Source organism: Thamnophis sirtalis, unplaced genomic scaffold (assembly GCF_051295495.1).
Source record: "Thamnophis sirtalis isolate CommonGarterSnake01/CBP01778 unplaced genomic scaffold, rThaSir2_p1.2 scaffold_11, whole genome shotgun sequence".
Lineage (NCBI taxonomy): Eukaryota > Metazoa > Chordata > Lepidosauria > Squamata > Natricidae > Thamnophis > Thamnophis sirtalis.
Window position 1 is genome coordinate 64,210,457 of NW_028261391.1, and position 23,847 is coordinate 64,234,303.

Below are 23,847 nucleotides of genomic sequence, written 5' to 3' on the forward strand. Positions count from 1 at the left end.
GCGTTAAAACAACTTCAACACACGCAATGTTCTGATTGCACCACAAACGCGGTAGTCATCCTTACCTTTCACAGAGGCACTGAGTTTTATACATATGAGCATGATAGTGTAGAATAATCATATCCAAGGACCAGTGGTGGGTTTCAAATTTTTTTGGAACCTCTTCTGTAGGTGTGGCCTGCTTTCTGGGTCCACTGGTGGAACCTCTTCTAACCGGTTCGGTAGATTTGACGAACCGGTTCTACCGAATAGGGGCGAACTGGTAGGAACTCACCTCTGTCCAACACTCTGCTCAAGCAGAAGATCCTACACCATTTCTGTCCAGTCTCTTCTTGAAATCCTCCAGTAGTGAAGCACCCACAACCTCTGAAGGCAAGCTGTTCCACTGGTTAATTGTTCTCCCTGTCATAAAATTTCTCCTTATTTCTAGGTTGAATCTCTCCTGGATCAATTTCCATCCATTGTTCTTTGTCTGGCCTTCCGGCGCTATGGAAAATAGGCTGTCCCTCTCCTCTCTGCGACAGTCCCTCAGATAATGGAATACTGCTAGCATGTCGCCCCTGGTCCTTCTCTTCATTAGACTAGCCATGCCCAGTTCTTGCAACATTCCTTCATATATTTTAGCATCTTGGTCTTAACAATTTAACATGAAAAAGCTTGACCTCTATTTTCTTTGAAACCATGGCATTATTTACCAGTCACTCCTAAAAAGTGAAACGCTTACATCCTGTATTTTCTATTTTGAGTTATCAGCTGTGTAAATCATCCACTTGTGATTGTCCCCAGAGACAATTTATCTCCGAATCTTATCTAGTTCCTCCCATAGCTACAGAAAACTCTCTAACTACCGAACCCCAATTCTCAACAATTATTAACTGTTGTGGAAAGTTATCACCCAGCCCTCTCCCAGAAAAATGAAATATCCTAGGAAATATTGAAAAGGCAGGATATTTCTCTGGGTGTGAAAAGGGAGAAACATTTTAAAGACAGAATAGCTTCCTGTAGCTTCCTGCCCCCACCCGGTTTGTCAATGGGCCATTAAGCCAGTCCCTTTACATAATAATAGCAATAGCAATAGCAGTTAGACTTATATACCGCTTCATAGGGCTTTCAGCCCTCTCTAAGCGGTTTACAGAGTCAGCATATCGCCCCCACAGTCTGGGTCCTCATTTCACCCACCTCGGAAGGATGGAAGGCTGAGTCAACCTTGAGCCGGTGAGATTAGAACCGCTGAACTGCAGATAACAGTCAGCTGAAGTGGCCTGCAGTACTGCACCCTAACCACTGCGCCACCTCGGCTCTTGTAAAATAAAGAGTTAAAAATAAAAGAATAATAAAGAGTTCTCCCCTCCAGCTCCAGGGGGATGGGATTAAGGCATGATAATATTGGCACGATACCCAACTCCCCACATGGCATCTGAGAACTCAACCAAACCTGGATTCAAATCGCAGCCTAGAGAGTTGCCCCTGCATGGCCCTATGGGAGTCTGACAACCAATCAGAATACAAGCTCAAGATCAAAGGCCAGAGAGGGCATAAAACCAGGGACTCAGCATCTCGGTCCTTCCTTCTTCACCAACACTGAAGCATGTGATCACCTTTTCTGTTCAGGACTCAAGCCATGTGGTCCTGACCACCAGTAAACCATCTTTCCAAGCAGCCTCCATGTCTCCAGTATCTTTTTCCCCACTTGGAGCCGAACCCAGAAGGATATTTCTTTCATCACTGTAAATAAGATTCTTTTTTCTTCATGTGCTCTAGTATTTATCTTTTCAGAACATTGTTTTAGTAAAATCATTCTTCTTAAATATGATTTAATACCATGACCACCTCCTTCACTTAACTTCATTAAAAAACCCTGGGAGGTAAAGGAAGCAAACAGAGAGAAAGTTCAGGGTTTTTGAGACATGTAAAACTGCGCATTGAATACAGTTCTACTTCTTTTTCCAATGCAATGGTATCTTAATTTACTTCTATTTGCTTCTGGAAATATTGTTTGCAGTGCAAGATTGAGATGAAGGTCGGGAGACTGCAGCCAAGAGGAAGTGGTGTGTAGCAGAAAACTAAACCTGGCTCCAATTTCTGGCATGTCTCAACTTGTAGACTAGTAGTTATGAACAATAAGAAAAGCAGAGTATTTAATAGCTGTAGTACATCCTCTGTTGTACAGCTTTTTTGTTTCAGGACTAAATAGAGATTTGATTCATTCCTCCACCTTAGCTACTATTCTACATTAATTGTTATATTAATATTCCTTTCTGATTTGACGATTAAAACTAACATTCTGCTTCAAATATTCTTCCATCCATTGAATAAATAGGTTGAATCTGTGATTTGTTTATATCATTTTACACTATTGGTAAAAATTCATGTCATTTTGAATTCTAAAAAAAAAAATTCTACATAGACTGGTTTATTAATTTAGCAGGAAGAAAGTTTGGCTGAAACAATTATGCCTGACTTAGCATTTTCCATGTGAAGGATTTTTGTTTATTTAATACTCAGCTATGGAACTTTACTTAAACCATTAGTTCCCTGTAAGGTTTTAAGTAGCATAGGTCACTCTACCACCATTGGCAGTGGAAAAACACAAGGTCCATTCTTTATTTTCAAAACATAGAAATTACAAAGGTGAAGAAGCAGAAGACGGGAACAAGGCCCATTGAAAGCTTTACAAATTGTGCACAGAGGTCAAAGTTCGTAAAGCGCATATTTTATGTACGTCCAAAGAAAATCGTGGGCTTGCTGTGAAATATAACAATCTTGAACAACTATTTCAAATTTTTCGTCCTGTCAAAAGGACCCCATGCCAAGTCCCTTCCCGTTTATTTTCCTCTGTAGTCATAAAAACTCTGCATATCATGAGGGCTGCTTGGATAATGTGGAGGGTAATACATTGGGCTGCGATTAACCTGGTCACTCAAGCAAGGCAGGTCGTTGTGAATAAATCAAACCAAGTCAGTGCCCCAGGCTGACATTTGGAAACTGTCTACTTCCTTCCATGCCTTTGTATGCTTGTACTGACCTTTACTGATGTGTATTGCAGACGCAGGAATACCACCACCTCAACAGAGGAAACTAATTTAAGAGTTGCCAGATAAAATTAAACAAAACCAAAACAGTTAGTGGCAATGATATAGAGACTATCTTAAAAGGAAAAGATGACATGCAGGATCAGACTTCCCCAAGTGATCACCCTGGGCGATCTGTACGGTTCACCGACAAATGCGCGCTCGACAAAAGTGCGCTGACAAAACTGCGGTAAAAAAATGGCAAGTTCGAAATCACAACGACGAATGAGCGCAGAAGCGCGCCGACAGAAGCGCGCCGACAGAAGCGCGCTCTAAACCTAACCCTAACCCTAACCCTAAACTTAACCCTAAACTTAACCCTAAACCTAACCCTAAACTTAACCCTAAACCTAAACCTAACCCTAAACTTAACCCTAAACCTAAACCTAACCCTAAACTTAACCCTAAACCTAACCCTAAACTTAACCCTAAACCTAACCCTAAACCTAACCCTAAACCTAACCCTTACCTTAACCGTAATCGCACTTCTGTCGCTGCTCTTTTGTCGGCGCGCCTTTGTGGGCACGCTGTCGACGTCGCGGTTCTATCGCCGCAGTTTTATTGGCGCGATGTTGTCGGGCGCGCATTTGTCGGGTCACGGATCTGTACAACTCTTTCCACAAAATCAGAACCAGCAAATGGACTGACTGGACAGTTCCATCCAACCAAAGATGTGTTATGTTAACAACTACAGTTGTAAGATAACCTGGAAAACCCAATTGTAGCCCTTCTTTGAAGAAAATGTGATTCTTGATTCCTCAATTAATAACCCACAATGTGAGCACAACTCCATTTTTAAACCGTTGGCTTTTATTCATTTAACAACTTTTACTATCTACTATCCCAGCTTGACTGCAGCTGTTTCAATCAAGGCTGCATCTCTTCATAATTCAATGGCTACTGTAGCGCACAGCACAAAAGAGACTTGAGAGACCGCCTGCTGCCAATTACCTCCCAAAGACCCATTAGATCACACAGGGTTGGCCTCCTCCGGCTTCCGTCTACTAGCCAATGCCACCTGGCTACTACCCGGGGGAGGGCCTTCTCTGTGGCAGCTCCGGCCGTCTGGAACGAACTCCCCGCAGGGATTCGAACCCTCATCTCTCTTCAGGCCTTCCGAAAAGCTGTCAAAACCTGGCTTTGCCGGCAGGCCTGGGGTTGATGAGTTCCCCTCCCCTCTCGACTTGTGTGGCTGTGTGATTCTTGCCTATTTTAATTATTCGTATTCTGTTCTATGTTCCCCTTTTCCCCTTTTGAGTTGTTCGCTGCCCTGAGTCCTTCCCGGAGAAGGGCGGCATACAAATAATAAAATTCAATTCAATTCAATTCAAAAAAGAACATTTTTCTAAACGTTAATTGTGCCCAGTTGTGGCTTACAGCCATGATAAGGTTCAGTTCTAGTCAACGTTCATAATTTCCTACTTAACAATGTATGTTGTTATTCATTATAAGAACTATCTGAAGGTTTCCACGGTCTGCTTCAAAGTTAACTGGAAGATATCTATAGAGATTCTCAATCATCCAGGTTATGGTTGCTCCAAAGATGCTTTTTCAAAAGGTCACTGGACTTTGTTTTTTTCCTTCAAATCATTTAACTTCTCATTCAAGAAGCGTCTTCAATGCTTGGATGAGAAGCAAAATGTCTTCAAGGAAAAACCAAAAAAGTCCATTTGCTTCTTGGAAAAGCACCTTTGGAACCGTGACCCGACAAAAGCGCGAACGTAATAAGCGCGCCGACAACACCGCGGCGCTAAAACCGCGATGTCAAAAGCACGCCGACAACAGCGCGCCGACAACAGCGCGCCGACAGAAGCACGATTTAATTTAAGGTAAGGTTTACAGTTAGGTTTAGGGTTAGGGTTAGGTTTAGGGTTAGGTTTAGGGTTAGGGTTAGGTTTAGGGTTAGGTTTAGGGTTACGTTACAGCGCGCTTCTGTCGGCGCGCTTTAGGGCTAATTCGTCGCTCATTCGTCGCGCGGTTTTGTCACCGCGGTTTAGTCACCGCGATTTAGTCAGGTGCGCTTTTGTTGTGCGCGCATTTGTGGTGGAACCCTTTGGAACAACCATGACCTGGATGACTGAGAATCTCCACAGACATTAAGAACTGAAGAAGTATCTTGGATGAGAAATGAAAAGTCTTCAAGGAAGAAACGAAGTCGAGTGGCTTTTTGAAAAGGCACCTTTGGGTTAACTGGAAGACTGAGTTATTCAATTCAAATGTCTGTACGTTCCTCCCTCTCTTTCATTTCTAGTTGAGTAGTACATTTTAAAGAGCAAATTTGCGTGTAGTAGTAAAAGCATCAGACTAAAAGACTGAGGAGTTTTAATCTCGCCTTAGGCACAAAATCAGCTGGATGGCTTTGGACTTTCTCTTAGCCCCAGGAAAGACACAATGGCAAACCGCTTTAGAAATACCTTGCCGAAAAAATTGCAGACTCCTAGAATTGGACATGAATTAATGGAAGAAAAAAAAAGAATGAATAAAACTTAATATAGAGAATTCCACTATTTACTTTTCCCTGTATTAACTATTTACCTTAATTTCTTAACCAACTGCTAATCTCTTAAAGCAGTGTTTCTCAACCTTAGCAACTTGAAGATGTCTGGACTTCAACTCCCGGAATTCCCCAGCCAGCGAATGCTGGCTGGGGAATTCCGGGAGTTGAAGTCCGGACATCTTCAAGTTGCCAAGGTTGAGAAACACTGTCTTAAAGGGTACCTCTTTTGATGCCAATTTAATTTCTTGCTTCTGGAGGGTCACTGATGAAGGCCCTTGTCAAAGATAATGATAGATGATAGATGATAGACAGACAGACAGACAGACAGAAAGAAAGAAAGAAAGAAAGAAAGAAAGAAAGAAAGAAAGAAAGAAAGAAAAAGAAGATAGATGGATATAAATAAATATTTTTTATTGGCCAATTGTGATTGGACACACAAGGAATTTGTGTATTGACACAAATTACTGAAATGAAAAAATATTGAAACAGATGTTGAAATAAGTAAATTGTACGTCAAAGGTCATCACGAATCACAATTTTGTAAGAACCTCATAGATGCTATGGGTTATGAAAAAAAATTGGTTTCTTTTGACAAACCTTTGACAAACTACCTTAGCATACTGTGGGGGTTTCTGAAAATAAGTACTGTTTTCAACAGTGGTTCCAGTTTATTGATCCAATACAAATATCGTTAGAAGAGATATTTGATAAACAGGAAACAGCATGATTTTTTTTCCCTTGTCTGTGCTCTCTTCTAACTCATTCCGAAAAGTGCATTAAAAAAAAAATCTTAGCTAAATATTGTTAACTTGGCCAAATAAAGATTTTTCCAAGTGTGGACTTGCAGTAATGTTGAAAATTAATTTACTGGATTCTTGTGTGGCTTTTGGACCTAACTCATCTTTCAGAAAAGAAAGAGTCAATATTTAAACTGAAACAAAACTAAAATTAAAATGCAGAAAGTATATGAAGAAAAATAAATATTAAAATGCAACTTCTGATCAAGTGAAAAGAAATATTGCTGAAAAATTCAAGGCTCCCAAGAGAGCTACTATGGTGATGTGTTCAGAGCAGATCTACTCACCTGGGACCTAAAAATATCCTAGATTGTAAATCCTAGATAGAACAGTGAATTCTAGTCCCTATCCATTTTGCACAATTTAAGTTTGTGAAAGGCTAATTCTTCAGTTAAGATCAATCAAAGCCAAGTTCAAAGATTAGGGTCTAATCCAAGCCATATTCAAATCTACAGTACTTTGCTCACTATGAGGTTATGAGGATAAAAGGGAAAATGGATGAAAGAATGCATATGCTAATCTGAAATTTGTGGAGGAACACCAGAATTAATTTTTTTTAATTACATTTAAAAATGTAATATATGATGTGAACCAGTGGTGGAATTCAAATTTTTTACTACTGGTTTTGTGGGCATGGCTTGGTGGGCATGGCATTGCTTGGTGGATGTGGCTTGGTGGGCATGACCAAGGGGAAGTTATAACGTTGTTTTCGCGTCCCACTATGTTGTTTGTTGATGGTGTGCCTTTGTGGGCGTCCTTTTGTGGGCGCGGTTTTGTCGGCGCGCATTTGTCGGGCGCGCATTTGTCGGTGAACCCATGTCTTGCTATATTGTACTCTGTATAAAGATCATGGATTCATTTCATAACTCCCCACCTGATAAAATATCTGGGAAATTTTGATCTTGTATGTGCAGCTATTTAAGTCTCCTTAAATGTAGCTGATAAACAAGCATCACGGTAAACAGAGGTATCAGCACGATAAACAGGAGTATCATAAGGAAAAGGAAGACTTCAAGCTTGAGATGTCACCTTTCCCCTGATCTTGAATGTTAACAGCTATATGTAAAAATCTAAATTGCCCACGATCTTCAAGTGCTAATTTTTATTTAGAATTTGCTTCCTCGTTTGGTTTGGAAATGTTTGGAAATGTTTATTACACTTGTATGCCGCCCTATTCCCGAGGGACTCAGGGTGGCTAACAAACCCAGATTGGGGGGGGGGGGAATACAAACAACAGACGAGACAAAAAACAAGTTAAAAGATAAACAACAGTCGCAACAAATTCGAGTGGGGCTGGGAACTCATCAGCCCCAGGCCTGCCGAAATAGCCAGGTCTTAATAGCTTTGCGGAAAGCCTGAAGGGTGGTGAGGGTCCGGATCTCCACGGGGAGATCGTTCCAGAGGGCCGGGGCAGCCACAGAGAAGGCCCTCCCCCGAGTGGTCGACAGTCGACATTGGCTAGCGGATGGTATTCGGAGGAGGCCCAATCTGTGGGATCTAATTGGTGGTAGGGAGGTATGTGTATGTTTTGTTTCAGGTTTCATATGTTGTTAGTAGGTTGGGGTAATTGTAAATTGTTCCATGGTTATATAGGATCCCATCCAACTATGCATCAGGAATTCAGCTCTTAAATTCATGGAAGGCATCACAGATGTCTTACCCTGGCAGCATAAGAGTAGATTTAATTGATAGTCTAGTTTATTGTGGAACATAATTTACTGTCCTCACCAATCCTGCCCCAATTTGTTTAAGCTCCTCTAACGCAGTGTTTCTCAACCTTGACAACTCTGGAATTCTGGGAGTTGAAGTCCACAGGACTTCAAGTTGCCAAGGTTGAGAAACACTGCTCTAAGGTACCTAGGGTTCAAATAGAAATTACACTTGAAGGAGCATGGGCTTCCTTTGGTACGTGGCTTATGGAAAAGACTCATTGCCATCTCAGTATCTTTGAGAAGGCCTAAAAACAAAGAAGATGTTTGAAATACAGTATTAATAAAGAAGAATTACACAAGGCGTTAATTGTTTAAGACAACCCAAGCATGAAAACTTGCAGCTGGTTTTCTATCATTTACATTTCTATCCAAACCACATCGTTTGGTTAAATCACTAACCTGAAAATTAGAGGGCTGTATGGAAATGCTGACAACTCTAAGCTTCAGCGGCACAGTAATCCTGAGGGCCATTTTAAACTAAGCTCAGAGTTGTCGTTGTTTTTTAAAAAAAATGCAATTTATGGGTGTCCTGGACCACAAAAATTAAATTACAGGCTTTCTTTTTCTGTCATACAGTGCTGCTCAAGATGATAACTAGTTCTAGGATTGGCCTTACAAACATACCAGTCCTGACATTTCTATCAACACCTCCATGTTTTCTCTGAAATGTTCCATTTCCTCTTTCTAGCTTGCATAGTCTCCCTTTAAACTGCCTGGTTCTCTTCTTGTTTTTATTCTGCCTTCTATGATTTTTACATTTTTGCTTTGATAATGATAGTAACTAAATTAGTGATGTCGCTAAAATGAAACAAGAAGACACCCCCCCCCACTGCTTTGTAACCAGAAATTTTCAGAGAGACCTCTCAAGTCAGCTCTGTAGAAAACAATTACAAAGAAAAAAAATGAAATTTAAGGGTAAATAAAACCCATAATGAATACATTTATCTGATAAATCTACAAGGACAAAATAAATTGGATGGCTGCTTTATTCTATTTTTGTGTGGGTTTTTCCCACTCACACAAAAGCTCCTATAATATGCATTGTTTTGCCTAAAACTAAAATGGGAAAAATGATAAGTGCATTAACAGCCCAAAGTCAGAGAGGACTTAGGACACAATCTGTCCATTATACTAAGCAATCAAAAAGTGTTTCTGAGTACATTTAAGAATATGTTTATTTACAAAAATTTTATGCTACCTTCAGACCGCACCTGGAGACTTTCAGCAGATTATTTAATTTTTAAAGCTGTATATGGCTTTGTTTGTTCCTAGGTATTTTTAGCACCATCTTCCCTATATAGAATAGGGTTCACCAACAAAAGCGTGCTCGACAAAAGCTCACCGACGAAACCGCGGTGAGAAAACCGCGAGGTCGAAATTGTGCCGACGAATGCGCGCAGAAGCGCGCCGACAACAGCACACCGACAAAAGCGCGACTTCAACAAACAACTAATAACAACCTAATAACCCTAATCCTAAACCTAACCCTAAACCTAACTCTAAACCTAACCCTGAACCTAACCCTAACCCTTACCTTAACTTAAATCGCGCTTTTGCACCGACAAAAGCACGACTTCAACAAACAACTAATAACAACCTAATAATCCTAACCCTAATCCTAAACCTAACCCTAAACCTAACTCTAAACCTAACCCTGAACCTAACCCTAACCCTTACCTTAACTTAAATCGCGCTTTTGTGGGCGCGCTTTTGTCGGCGCGTTGTTGTGGGCGCGTTTATGACGTCGCGGTTTTTTTCGCTGCGGTTTTGTCGGCGCGCTTTTGTCGTGTGCGCATTTGTCGGGTCACGTAAGAATAGACTAACCCAGTTCATGCTCCTTGGCAAAAATCTATTAACAGTTCTCAATTCTTGAAACGTAAAGAAGATAGGGGCTCAAACAATGTTGTTACTGCAGCACCCATGCTAATGCCCACCCTAATTGTTCTTCCTGGAGGGAGTAAAAACAGATTTTTTCTGAAATAAATCTGAGATAAGTTGGCATGATTGGGTTCCCCCCCCCATTTTAGAAAGTTTAGTTATTAATTTGTTATTGTTTTATTATTATTAATTATGCTGTAGGCTTCTCAAAGTAGTTTGAAATGAGATAGGAGGCAAAGAAAAATCAAGTAAGTAATTAGGCAGGCAGACAAGCAAGCAAATATGTTATATAATTCATGCTTATGACTGATTCCCAATCACTGGGACATCTTCCTTCTGTTTCTCATAGAACAGTCTTCTATGACACTGATGGAAAATGCTTATAAAGGAAGGAATAATTTTCTTTTTAAAATGCAATATGTAAGTCCTTAGATGGAGTAAATAATTAAATTATAATTGCTTTCTTTAAGAGCTGTAATCAAATCATTTCTTCCCAAAGGATTTAAGTTTTTCTGCAGGAATTATCTTAGGACTTTCAACAATGAAGCTCCACTGAATACTGTCCTTATTTTCTGGATTAAAATGAAGTTTCATTGAAAATCTTTGGCCTTGGAAATTAAATTACTTGAGTTGGCTCACAGACAACCTCAAGCAGGGGATATCATAACCTAGCCATGATTCGAAAGGCTAAAAATAATAAATTCATTCAGAACGGTCACGTAAATCAAGAAGAGTTGGCACATACAAGAGGCTTGCAAGCCTGTGACAGCTATCGCAATACAATATTTTCAGTTTAGATTAAAGAGCTATAAATGTATAGTAGCCCCAAAGAAATAAATTCAAAAGAGAGCTGTAAGAAAAGTCCGAATAAATAGAGGGCAGAATCTGGCCTCCTGTGAATTGGTACATTGAAAATGCTGAAGTAAAATGAAATATTGGCGTGTTCCCTATTCATAAAAATAAAATAATGTGAAATGGTAGCATTTTAGCACTTTCTACAGACACACTACAAATAAACAATTGCATTATTAAATAACTCTGGACAGGGGGAAAAAAGCGTAACATAAGATCTTTGCAATCCCTGAATCCAACACTTCTGATCAGCAGTTGGGAAAAAAAAGCAAGCTTTTTTAAAAGCTTGGGGTTTCATTGCTTTTTTGAATGTCTTGTCCCATAAATCAAGCAACAGCCCCAAATTTCAATGCACCAATGTGCATTTGACAAAGGGATAGTATTTGTTGGGAACTGGATAGCAACTGAATACTACGTCGCCTTCCCCTCCCCACCTCCCAAATCTGGTAGAGAGCCAGACAATTATAGCTTTCTTAGGGTTATTCCATTGCTAAATAATTTTTTTTCCTGTCAAAAGTTGTTACCTAGAATGCAAGGGCTGGATAAATCATTATATTCTTCCTTGGAGAGCGAGCTGATCTCTTGAATACATGGATTTATTCCAAGCAGAGTATGAGGCATGAACCATAGAGATTCCACTCTAAGCAATATACAGAATTGTGTACATATGGCACTATAATCTATTGTGCATTTAAGCTGCCATGGAGTGACACAACTGAATCATGCATTTTGAATAACCGTCAGTCTGGTCAAAAACTTCAGAATAAAGACATGAAAACTGGAAATCCCAGCCGAAGCAGAACAGAGATGAGTACTAACAAATCTAGGAAGAAGCAGACATCGTTTAGCGCCACAGAAGCCCTTAGAACAAAAAGATAATACCTTAACTGAACGTAGGATATTGCTCAACTAACAAAACCAGGAAGAATGACATTTGATTTAATCTCAGGGAGCTGCTGATAACAATGTATTTAGTTGCCTTGGCCAGGCCAAACATGGCAGCAATAAGAATTGTGTATTTATATAAGTTTGAAAATAGTACAGTTCAGTGGTGGGTTTCAAAAATTGTTCGAACTTTCTCTGTGGGTGTGGCCTCCTTTTTGGGAGTGGCTTGCTGCCCATGTGACCGGATGGGAGTGGCTTGCCGCCCATGTGACCGGATATGAAGATGCCGACGACACTTGTCAGAACCACCTTAAATTACCTCACACACAGCACTGGCATGCATAAGAATAGGATGTCAACTTGTTTTTTAAAAGGCATCTTTGGTTTGCGTTAAAACAACTTCAACACACGCAATGTTCTGATTGCACCACAAACGCAGTAGTCATCCTTAGCTTTCACAGAGGCACTGAGTTTTATAAATATGAGCATGGTAGAGTAGAATAATCATATCCAAGGACCAGGGGTGGGTTTCAAAAATTTTGGGAACCTCTTCTGTAGGTGTGGCCTGCTTTCCGGGTCCACTGGTGGAACCTCTTTTAACCAGTTCGGTAGATTTGATGAACCGGTTCTACCGAATAGGTGCGAACTGGTAGGAACCCACCTCTGGTACAGTTATAGTAGCGCAAGTTGCAGTTACAGTCTGAATATCAAATCTTTCTATCTCTCACAGACATGGATGCTTAAATAAATAGCAATAACCATGGCGATTTTTAAAACATCATTGCCTGACAAGGATATGGGATACAGTGATTTGAGGGTGATCTCTGGAAATATCTTATATTGTATATTTGCACAGTTCCCTTGTCCCTTCTGTGCATTTTTTTTTTTTTAGAATGCCCCAAATTCTACACTTTACTGGTAAAGACATCAGGCTAAAAAGTAGGAACTGTTCATTTGAGTGTTGCCTTAGTTATGAAAGCCTGCTGGATGATCTTGGGCGTTAATTCTCAGCCCAATTCACCTCCCATGCTTGTGGTTGCCAGAAAAATAGGAGGAGGAAGGTGCGTTGGATATGTTCATCGCATTGAGTTACTTGTTAAAATAATAAAGGTGGGATACTAACAGATGAGCAAACAAACAGATGTGTTCATTGAGCAGTTTTAGCATGTTTGAAGAATTTATGTTAGTCACTAAAACCTAGATCAAAAAGTGAATTGAATTGAATTTATTTCATTTATATGCCGCCCTTTTCCCCAAAGGGGACTCAGGGCGGCTCACAATCCAAGTCAAGGGAAGGGGTACAAATAAGAAATAAAAAGACGAACAGAACAATACACAATTTAAAAGCACACGACAACCATACCATTCGAGGGGGGGGCAAAAGCTCTTTAGCCCCAGGCCTGTCGGAACAGCCAGGTTTTAAGGGCTTTGCGGAAGGCCTGGAGGGTGGTGAGGGTTCGAATCTCCACGGGGAGCTCGTTCCAGAGGGTCGGAGCAGCCACAGAGAAGGCTCTCCTCCGGGTGGTCGCCAGTCGGCATTGGCCAGTAGATGGAATTCGGAGGAGGCCTAATCTGTGGGATCTAATCGGTCTATTGGAGGTAATTGGCAACCGTTTTAACAGGCAAATATATCTGAACCAATTCCTTCCCCCTCATCCTGCAGGAACATCACATTTCAAATAGGGCTAGTATGATATTTATCCCATTTGAGGGCAAACTTAAAAACCTTCTCAAAACCAGCTGGAAACAGGCAATCGGGTTGCAACATGTAAAATCCGAGTGAGGTTACAACTGTGGTTTTACCAAAATAAGCTCTGTGCTTGTTGTCAATTGGTTTCCATGGTACCCACTCACACAATCACTTTACTTATTAATATATCATTAAATTAGCCTCAAGAACTTTCAGGTTTGACCAATACAAGGAGAAGTTTACGGCAACACGAAGTTGGGGTGGAAGTTATGAGTAATTTACAAGCTGCTTTTCCCTGAACCACAAAGTTATGCTAAAGATTTGCAAAACAGCTTTTTGGTCTTGTCCGTGTACAAAAAGCTTTCATGAAAAAGCACCACCAGGAGTGTTTCTCCCCCCCCCCCAAAAAAAGCAAACACATACAAAAAAATAAATCAGATGGCAATGATGAATATAACATGAAAACATTTAATAGTTCTTCAGAAGAAAAAACTTGATTTATGAACTGCATGCCATGGTTATAAATAAACTGCATTTTGCTTCCAATGCAGCTGGTCAAGAAAATTAATGTTTTGTTTTCTGTAACCTTTGTACGTTCTCTTCCTCTGCTACTATGGTGAAGCTTAATGCATATTTAGCTGGTTTTTCTCAGGAAAATCATAGACTGTACCCAAGAAGTACTTGTAAAAGCTTTGATAGTGCTGAAGATGGAAGCCATAGCTTTGCACATTAGCCTTTTTCAGAGGTTTAACTTCTTGCTAGAATTTCTTTTTTGCAAGCATCAGCCCGCCTTCTATGTGTATCGGGAAAAAATGCTACAATGCTTACTTGTGTATAACTCTTGAAACTTCCAAATAAATAAAAATGTATTAAATTAAGGTAGAAGAAAAATGCCTGCCTGGATTGAACCAAAGTCTACAGTATTACAGTATAGTGCTAGACATTTAAATCAGGCAGGGAATGTAAGAGTAGGAAGAGGGGAGGAATGGGAAGAAGAGGGGAAGGGTAAAGGGGAGGAAGGGGAAGGAGAGAAGGGAAAGGAGAGGAGGAAGGAAGGAAGGAGAGAAGAAAGAAAAGAAAGGGGGTAGGAAGGAGGGAGGGAAGCAAGGAGGGAAGCAAGGAGGGAAGCAAGGAGAGAAGGAGAGAAGAAAGGAGGGAAGGAAGGAGGGAAGGAAGGAGAGAAGGAGAGAAGAAAAGGAAGGAAGGAGGGAATGTAGGAGAGAAGGAAGGGGGTAAGGAAGGAGGAAAGGAAGGAGAGAAGGAGAAAAGAAAGGAGGGAAGGAAGGAAGGAGGGAAGGAGAGAAGGAAGGAAGGGGAAGGAGGGAGGGAAGGAAGGGGAGTAGGAGAGAAGAAATGAGGGAAGGAAAGAGTGAGGGAGGGAAGAAGAAGTAGGACCGTTGTAAGATAAGATGGATCTATGGGATGTTAAAAAAGCAATCTTCAAGTATATTGTCAACAGTAGGGAAAAATTGTTATAAATACGTATTATTAATAACAGTTATGAGATCATATAATTGTGAATGTATATATGAAATTGATAAAATTAAAAAAATAAATAAATCAGGCAGAACCCATCTTGAGTGCAATAAGCTTGGATGAAATATTACAAATCAGCTTTAAAGTATTTTACAAATATTTTTCAAATGATGATAATGATTAATTTAAATGTATTGGCCATCAAACTCCAGTGGAACATTAAGTTCTGTAATGTGATGCTATTGAATGGTATTGTATACATTCAAATTGCTAACTAAATGAAATATAAAACTTTGTTTACATTAATATAAATTACTGTTGTACAGCAACAGCTACTTTCAATGGAAGAAAAGATTTCAGGATTGTTTTGCTGCCTAATTTTCTTTTGGGGGGGGGCTGGGGAAGCAAAAGCTTTTACTCAGGAATGCATTTGCTGAGAGAACAAAAAGAATAAGAGAAAAAGAAGTCTCTTTAGGCAACACAGGAATTATACTTGAAAGTAGATTCAGAAAACGGGTTTGCACAATGTGCTTTTTGGCAAAACAGAATCTCTACTTAAATAAGGAATAAAATCTGATGGATCTCTAGCCAACTATTGTTAATCACTTTTTGTGGTCTAGCTATTTCATACAGAGGTCAATGAAGTTATGAAATAAATAGTTTTTTTTAAAATAGCAAAGAAGATCATAAAAACAGTTAAGAAACGCCCTGAAATGAAATTGTATAGCACAGAAGTTAGGATTTACTGATGCCCTGAAGATGGTTAAAGACAGGCTGTGAAACAAAACAGCACTTTCAAGACTAACAATTTTTAAATCTATGATGCGGAATGTATTTGGAAGGCAAGTTCAAAAGAGCTACAATGGAAATAAACCTTGATTGGGTTTTATAAAAAAAATGTAAGCATAGATAGAAAATGGAAAAAGCCTATATTCATGTGATCTAGCTAAACACAGTTACACTGCTTCATAAAATATAAAAACCCAATTCACACACCACATTCAGTTGAGTACAGTTTACAATTTTGCTTGATCCAGACTTATAAGGGGAGGTCACGAGTGGGAATAATTAGCAGCCGTAGGCAAATGGAGAACATATTCTTTACTTTGGCATTGAAAGGATCAGAAGGACACCTCAGAAAAGGAAGTAAAAGAAGCAGAAATTACAAAAATGAGTAAAACATGGATTTTGAACTCCCAAACTCATCTTTGGGAAGTTACAAAGCTGTTGACCTTATATTTCCATATGAAATATAGACCCAGTGTGGTATCATAGTAAAGGTGTTGGACTGGGACAGAGGTGGGTTCCTACCAGTTCGCACCTATTCGGTAGAACCGATTCGCCAAATCTACCGAACCGGTTAGAAGAGGTTCCACCAGTGGACCCGGAAAGCAGGCCACACCTACAGAAGAGGTTCCAAAAATTTTTGAAACCCACCAACGGTCCTTGGATATGATTATTCTACACTATCATGCTCCTATTTATAAAACTCAGTGCCTCTGTGAAAGGTAAGGATGACTACTGCGTTTGTGGTGCAATCAGAACATTGCGTGTGTTGAAGTTGTTTCAACGCAAACCAAAGATGCCTTTTAAAAAACAAGTTGACATCCTATTCTTATGCATGCCAGTGCTGTGTGTGAGGTAATTTAAGGTGGTTCTGACAAGTGTCGTCGGCATCTTCATTTCCGGTCACATGGGCGGCAAGCCACTCCCATCCGGTCACATGGGTAGCAAGCCACTCCCACAAAGGAGGCCACACCCACAGAGTAGGTTCGAACAATTTTTGAAACCCAGCACTGATGTTGAACTATATAACCTACAAGATTGCTTCCAACTCTGTAAGGATTATATAGCATTTTATACTATACTATCACATTACATGCTGAGCCAAAAAAAGTATATTATGGCTTAATGTGTTGTATGAACCAATTCTGAAATTAAGGATGGTTTTTTTTCTGAAGCATGGGGTGCACATTTTTTTCTGTAGAAAACACACGGCTAGTTTAAAACTTGCAAACGAATGTATTTGTGCCCCCACTGATTTGAAATGCCACTTTGCCTTCAACTCCAAAGCGCTGCACAATCCTATAAATTAATTCTCCTCTATGCTGCTTTGAACAGATACATTGCTTTTATTACTTAACGATGCCTTCTCCCAATTTAATGCATCTACATGTAATACTTCAACTTTTTATTTGCTTTTATGGAAAAGCAAAACGACCATTGATTCCAACTCAGAAAAAGCCAGTTAAATTGATTGATGGTTGGTTTCTTTTTATAAAGTTTGCAAAAATTATCATTAAAACAGAGCAAAGTTTGGAATGAATCCATCCACTCAGTTTTTCTTTGAAAGCTAAAAGAAATATCTGAGTTAGACTCAATTTTTTTCCCTGACACAGTGACAGTTCTCAGTTCATTAATTAGTTCAGAAAAATTCTATGAATACTTCAGAGGTGTGAAGATTTTCACCTTTTAAAGCAATAGGAAATTAGAAGATATTATGCATTAAGGCCTGAGAAAGTTTTCAGAGGCCTGGATGTAAACATGGCTTGTTTCAGTTATATGTAATTTATCCTCTCCAACGTTTTGTGAAAACCAGACACAGAAATCCTACAAGCGAAAAAACCAGGTGGGGATTATTTATTTTATTTTTTGCTTTATGTTCCTTTTCTGTTCAAAACCTTTCTCTTCTAAATGTTTCCAGAAGTTTTCTCTTAACAAGAATAAAGCAATTCGGGTTATTTTTCTTTGCATATACAATATAATAGCAGAGTTAGAAGGGACCTTGGAGGTCTTCTAGTCCAACCCCCTGCCTAGGCAGGAAACCCTATACCCTTTTCAAGACAAATGGCTATCCAACATCTTCTTAAAGACTTCCAGTGTTGGGGCATTCACAGCTTCAGGAGGCAAGTTCTGTTCCACTGATTAATTGTTCTAACTGTCAGGAAATTTCTCCTTAGTTCTAAGTTGCTTCTCTCCTTGATTAGTTTCCACCCATTGCTTTGAGGAAGAAATAATAAATAATGATTAAAAAAAGAATGTCATTCTCTCTTCCAGTACTGTTTTTAAATTTAAATTTCCATTTAAATACAGAATGTGCACTGTATATAATCCATAGTTCGCCCCAGAGGAATTAAACATTGCTGGAGTCCAGTAAACTAAGAATTGTAGAAGTCCATCATCTAAAAGGCTATATTTAAATGTGCTGCTACTGATAAATCTGTATGGACCCTAAAATATGTTTGGTTGGTTGGTTGGTTTGGATGCAGAAACAGTGACGTGCAGTCAGGGGAGGCAGGGGAGGCAGACCCTCACCACTGTCATCATGAAAAGAAAAAAAAATTAAAAGGAAAAAGGCTGAAGTAGTTGCTGCCAGAGTCACAGTGGATGACTCTGCTTAGTGCTTAACTGTTTAAAAAAGCCTCTAAAAAAGTGCCCTCTACAGGAGGAGGCGGGAGAACCATGTGCCTCATTTAGTCTGACTTTATGATCACTCATTTCATTTCATTTTAATTTATTTGTATGCCGCCCTTTTCCCTAAGGGGACTCAGGGCGGCTCACAACTCAAGAAAGGAGGGGAAATATAAACAGAGTTACAAAAAACATAAAAACCATACATAGTTAAAAGCACAACAATCATACCATTTGAAGTGGGGCAGCGAGTCTTTAGCCCCAGGCCTGTCGGAACAGCCAGGTTTTAAGGGCTATGCGGAAGGCCTGGAGGGTGGTGAGGGTACGAATCTCCACGGGGAGTTCGTTCCAGAGGGTCGGAGCAGCCACAGAGAAGGCTCTCCTCCGGGTGGTCGCCAGTCGACACTGGCCAGCGGATGGAATTCGGAGGAGGCCTAGTCTGTGGGATCTAATCGGTCTAGTGGAGGTAATTGGCAGTAGGCAGTCTCTCGAGCAGAGTTAAGCAAGGGTTAAAAGGCGAAAAATTCCTTATGTAGATGAGGCACGTGGTTCTCTCGCCTCGTCCTGTAGAGGGCATTTTTTTAGAGGCTTTTTTAAACAGTTAAGCAGAGTCATCCATTGGAGGCTCTGGCAGCAGCTAACCCAGCTTGACCTCAGCAGCTCTTGCCTTTTTCCTTTTACATTTTGACATTTTCATCATGGCAGGCAAGAGCAGAGTTGAAATCCTCTGTGAAACAGCTGGAAAAGGTATATGGGTCGGAGGAAGGGGGAGGAATTCAAAATTAACGTAATTTGTAAGTGTATTATTGTAACTAATTTGTGTGTGTGTGTGTGTGTGTTTTACCGCCTTTGCTAGCACGTGGGCTGGCACTTTTTTTATGTCGGACACAGCGGCAGGGCTTTTGGTGCTGTGTCCGCCATAGAGGCGGGACACCTCTATGTCGGACATAGTGCCGGGGCGGCAGGGTGGCTTTTGCCTCTTGAAAGCTCTGCTGCGGGCGAAAGAAAGCGCTTTAATCAGTGGGGCGCTGGGAGAGAGGAGGGAATGCTCAGGCGTTCTGTCCTCTCCCCCGGCATCCCGCTGACTAAAGCGCTTCCTTTCGCCCGCCTGAGCTCTGCTGCGGGCAAAAGAAAGCGCTTTAATCAGTGGGGTGCCGAGGGAGAGGACTGCCTCACCAGCCATAAACTTCACCGCATGTCACTGTGCAGAAACAAGATTAGGTTGTATGACAGAAAAACCAGTCTTTTTTTCTTGGCCTTCTCTCCAAGAGTTTATCTCTGGGTTCAATAGGTTTTCTGTAGGTTTCCTTAGATTCTCTGCAGCTCTTTTTGAGATTTGTCTAAAAACAGTCCAGCTCTGTAATTTGTAAAGGAGAGAATTGCTTCAAGGTTACTTAACAGAGAAGAGGAACATTTTTACAAAGAACATCCTGGTGGAAGGTATTAAAGTAATCGAAAGATTTTTTTTAGAAAGTTTTAAATATGTGCATTGAACATACTCATTAATCCATTTTCTGTTGCTTTAGTCCGGCCAGCATAATTCCTAAATTGCTGTTTTTTTAAATGGTTGCTTGATTTCTTAAGCCAAGTATTCTTTATCTAAGCCATTGTATCTTTGATCTTTCCAGAGCTGCAAAAGTGTAGGAATTTTTATTACTATTATTATTTGCTCTGAATATTAGGCTGTTTGAATTACCCGAGTTCCACTTGACTTGGGATGGATATGATGATAGAATGTTTCAGTTTACTCTGTGCTTCATTGATGGAATTGGAATAGAGTTACATGCACGCTTCTCCTCTCCTCTTTTTTTCTTCCTAGCTATTCCTACACACCTTTCCCTTCCCTTTTCTCAGTTCCTACATTCTGATTGAAGTCTAAAACACTTACTTGTTCCATCCAAAATGGTACATTTTGTACACCTGTACATTTTGTTTTTCTTGCCTAAATGTAGAACCTTACTTTTTTCACCATTGAATTCGTTTTGTTAAATAGTGCCCAATGTTCAAGTTTGTCAAGATCCTTCTGTATCTTAAGCCTATCTTCTGGAGTGTTGGCTATTCCTGCCAACTTGGTGTCATCTGCAAATTTTTATGAGTTCCCCATTTATCCCCTCATCCAGATCATTGATGAAGATGTTGAAGAGTACCGGGCCTAAAACAGAGCCTTGGGGTACTCCACTGCATACCTCCCTCCATATAGATGGAGTTCCATTGTGGACTACACATTGAGTGCGGTTGGTCAGCCAGTTACGAATCCATCTGGTGGTGATGGTGTTTAACCCACATTTTTCTACTTTGTCTAGTAGTAGGTTATGGTCTACTTTATCAAATGCCTTACTGAAGTCCAAGTAAACTATATCGATGGCATTCCTCTGGTCCACTAATTTTGTCACTTTGTCAAAGAATGCAATAAGATTAGTCTGGCATGATCTATTTTTGACAAACCCTTGTTGGCTTTTGGCTATTACTTTGTTTACTTCTAGGTCTTTGCTAATTTGTTGCTTGATTATCTTTTCCAGAATCTTTCCTGGTATTGAAGTCAGGCTGATAGGTCTATAGTTTCCTGGATCTATTTTGTTTCCTTTTTTGAAGATGAGAACCACATCAGCTCTTTTCCAGTCCTCTGGCAGTTCCCCAGTACTCCAGGATCTCTGAAAGATATAGTTCAGTGGTTCTGGGATCTTGTTTGCCAGTTCATTCAGAACCCTGGGTTGTAATCCATCCGGTCCTGGTGATTTGAACTCGTCTAAGGTAGACAGGGGATCACTTACCATTTTCTTCCCTATTTCAACTTGTGTTCCTAATCTGATTTATATGGTGCTGTTTTTGGTAGGTTAGACTGTTTTTTCCCCTTTGTGTAAAGACAGATGCAAAAAATGAGTTAAATAGTTCTGCTTTCTCCCTGTTGCTTGTTACCTTCTTGCCATTTTCTCCCAGCAATGGACCAATTGTTTCCTTAACTTTTTCTTGTTTTTAACATGTTGGAAGAAGCTTTTTTGGTTATTTTTTACTTTTGTGGCAAGCCTTTCTTCATTGTGAGCCTTAGCTTTCCTCACTTCATCTTTACAGGCTCGGGCTATTTGCTGTTATTCTGCCTTAGTTATGTCCCCCCCTTTCCACTTTTTATATTTATCCTTTTTGTCTTTCAATTTGTCAGAGAGTTCTTTATGCAGCCATGCTGGTTTCTTTTGGGAGCTGTTATTTTTCTTCTTCATTGGTATTGTGCTAGACTGGGCTTTTATAATCTCATTTTTCAAAATTTCCCAAGCTTCTTGAGTTGTCTTCCCCTTGAGGATTCTCATCCATGGAATCCTTCCCAAGCTCTCTCTAGGTTTATTGAAATTAGCTCTCTTAAAGTCCAAAACTCTAGTTTGACTTTGTTCTACTACTTGTGTTTGCGTAATGTTGAATTCCAGTATTGCTTGATCGCTTGCCCACAAGGTTCCTGTAGCTTCAACACCTTCTATCATTTCCTCTCTGTTAGTGAGAATTAAGTCCAATATGGCCAATCCCCTTGTTTTCTTCTCTACCTTTTGGGAAACAAAGTTGTCTGCTAGGTTTGTTAGGAACTTTTGGGATCTTCCACTTGGTGCAGAGTTTGTTTCCCAGTTGATGTCAGGGTAATTAAAATCCCCCATTACTACTGTGGTGTGCTTCCTACATACCTTAGTTAGCTGACTAGCAAAAAGTTCATCTACTTCCTCTGCTTGGTTTGGTGGCCTGTAGTATAGACCTATGGCAATGTCATCCCCCCCCCTTTAATATTGACCGAAATGCATTCAAGATAGTTCTCATCAATGTTGTGCTCTATTTCTGTAGAGATGTAGTTATTTCTTATATATAGTGCAACTCCACCTCCTCTTTTATTTGGTCTATTTCTTTTAAATAATTTAAATCCTTCTAGATGTATGTTCCAATTGTGGGTTTCATCCCACCAAGTTTCTGTAATGGCAACAATATCATATCTGCCCTCATTTACTTGAATTTCTCATTCACTCTGTTTATTCCTCATACTGTGCATTGGTGTATAGACATTTGAGTCCATTTTGATTGACCCTGTGTTTACTGTCTACATAACCTGTGTTATGCCTGATTGCCCCTATTTTCTTGCCACTTGTATGATTTGTGCACATGGTATGGCATTCACTATTAAATGCTTGGTTTTGCTTGACAGCAGGACTGATAATCTTACCCGCACAAACATCTATGTCACATGCACTGATAACCCTATGAATTTTAGATTGCTGGGGACAGAAATGTTCTGTATCAATTAATTCTCTCTCCCCGCTGTTCAGTTTAAATATTTATCCAGAAAATCTGTGAATTTAATGCCAAGTAACTCAGTCCCTTTCTTGGATGAGTGCAAACCATCTCTTTTATACAGTTTTTCATTGGACCAGCTGCAGGCATCATGACTAATAAAACCAACGACTTTTTACACCACTCCTTTAGCTGCACATTAAACTCTGCTACACGCTGGCCCTTCCCTTTTTGTTCCTTATATACTGGTATAACCTCTGAGAAGATAAGCCTACAACCTATACTACTAAGTTCATACCCCAAGCTCTGGAAATAATTTTGCACAGAAAGTACATCTTTTTGGGACAGATCATTTGTGCCCAGATGTAAAATAGTATCAACATCACAGTCCTTACTTGCATTCTTGACTGTCTTAAGAATACACCTCTTGTCTCTACTGGCAGTAGCACTTGGCAGACACCTGACCTCTTTCGAAACCTCCATATCCTTTCTTAAATTTACATCCCTTACGATTGAATCACCAACCAGAAGGTGACTTCTCTTTTTAGATATCTTGCTCTTCTTGTGCAACTGATGTGTGATACCTGATTCACACTTTTGCCTTTCTGAAGTAAGTTCTTCGTTTTGGACCACGATCCCCTGCTTATTTGAGTCATCATTATCACAACTACCTTGACCTGTCTCTTTAGTGTCCCCATTAAGGTCAGCAAGGGCACCATATCTGTCATGCTGGGACACAGCAAAAGCTTTGTGTTTATGGTTCACAGTTCTCACCTTGCCAGATCCCACAGTTGTCCAGACTGCTCTTCTCTTGCGGGATCTTTGGGGTAGAGGGGGCTGGTAGCGTGGCAGAAGGCTGAAAATGTGTGCTGGAGTTGATGTGCTCGGCAGATATGGCTCTGCGTGCCACCTGTGGCACACATGCCATGGGTTCGATATCATGGCTATATAACAAGGAGGACATGTGGAAGAGCCTAAGAACCATTTCAGAAATGCTCAACAGTATCGTTCTTTCTGCTGTTATATGATTTAAAATATATATATTTATTTTATTTTATTAATTTTTATCTCCCCCCCCCCCTTTATTATTGATTTATAAATAACTCAAGGGAGTGAACATATCTAATATTCCTTCCTCGGTCAGCACCTTAACCATTAGATCAAACTATGTCTTTTAATTGTCTCAAGTGTGCTTGAATTTTCTTATTAATCTTATTTGTCACTCAGGTTTGTGGGTTATTTTATTTTTTTAACATTCTGTGAGCCTAGCAAACACTGCAATTTCCACATGAGATTAATTATCATGGCAAAAGCTGCA

The 23,847-nt window shown here is 40.0% G+C and overlaps 1 protein-coding gene across 3 annotated transcripts in view; it reads left to right on the forward strand.

Moving 5' to 3' along the window:
- The window catches only part of LHPP (phospholysine phosphohistidine inorganic pyrophosphate phosphatase), a 170,824-nt gene that overhangs the window by 118,012 nt on the left and 28,965 nt on the right, over positions 1-23,847 (forward strand). The window contains exon 6 of one of the 3 annotated variants that reach the window (XM_087725951.1): positions 431-1,519. The exons of the other annotated variants lie outside the window; for them this stretch is intronic. Within the exon in view, the coding sequence (XP_087582077.1) occupies positions 431-499 (69 nt within the window). The 3' untranslated portion in view covers positions 500-1,519. Of the gene's footprint in view, positions 1-430; positions 1,520-23,847 lie in introns of those variants that run through there. 3 annotated transcript variants of the gene reach the window in all.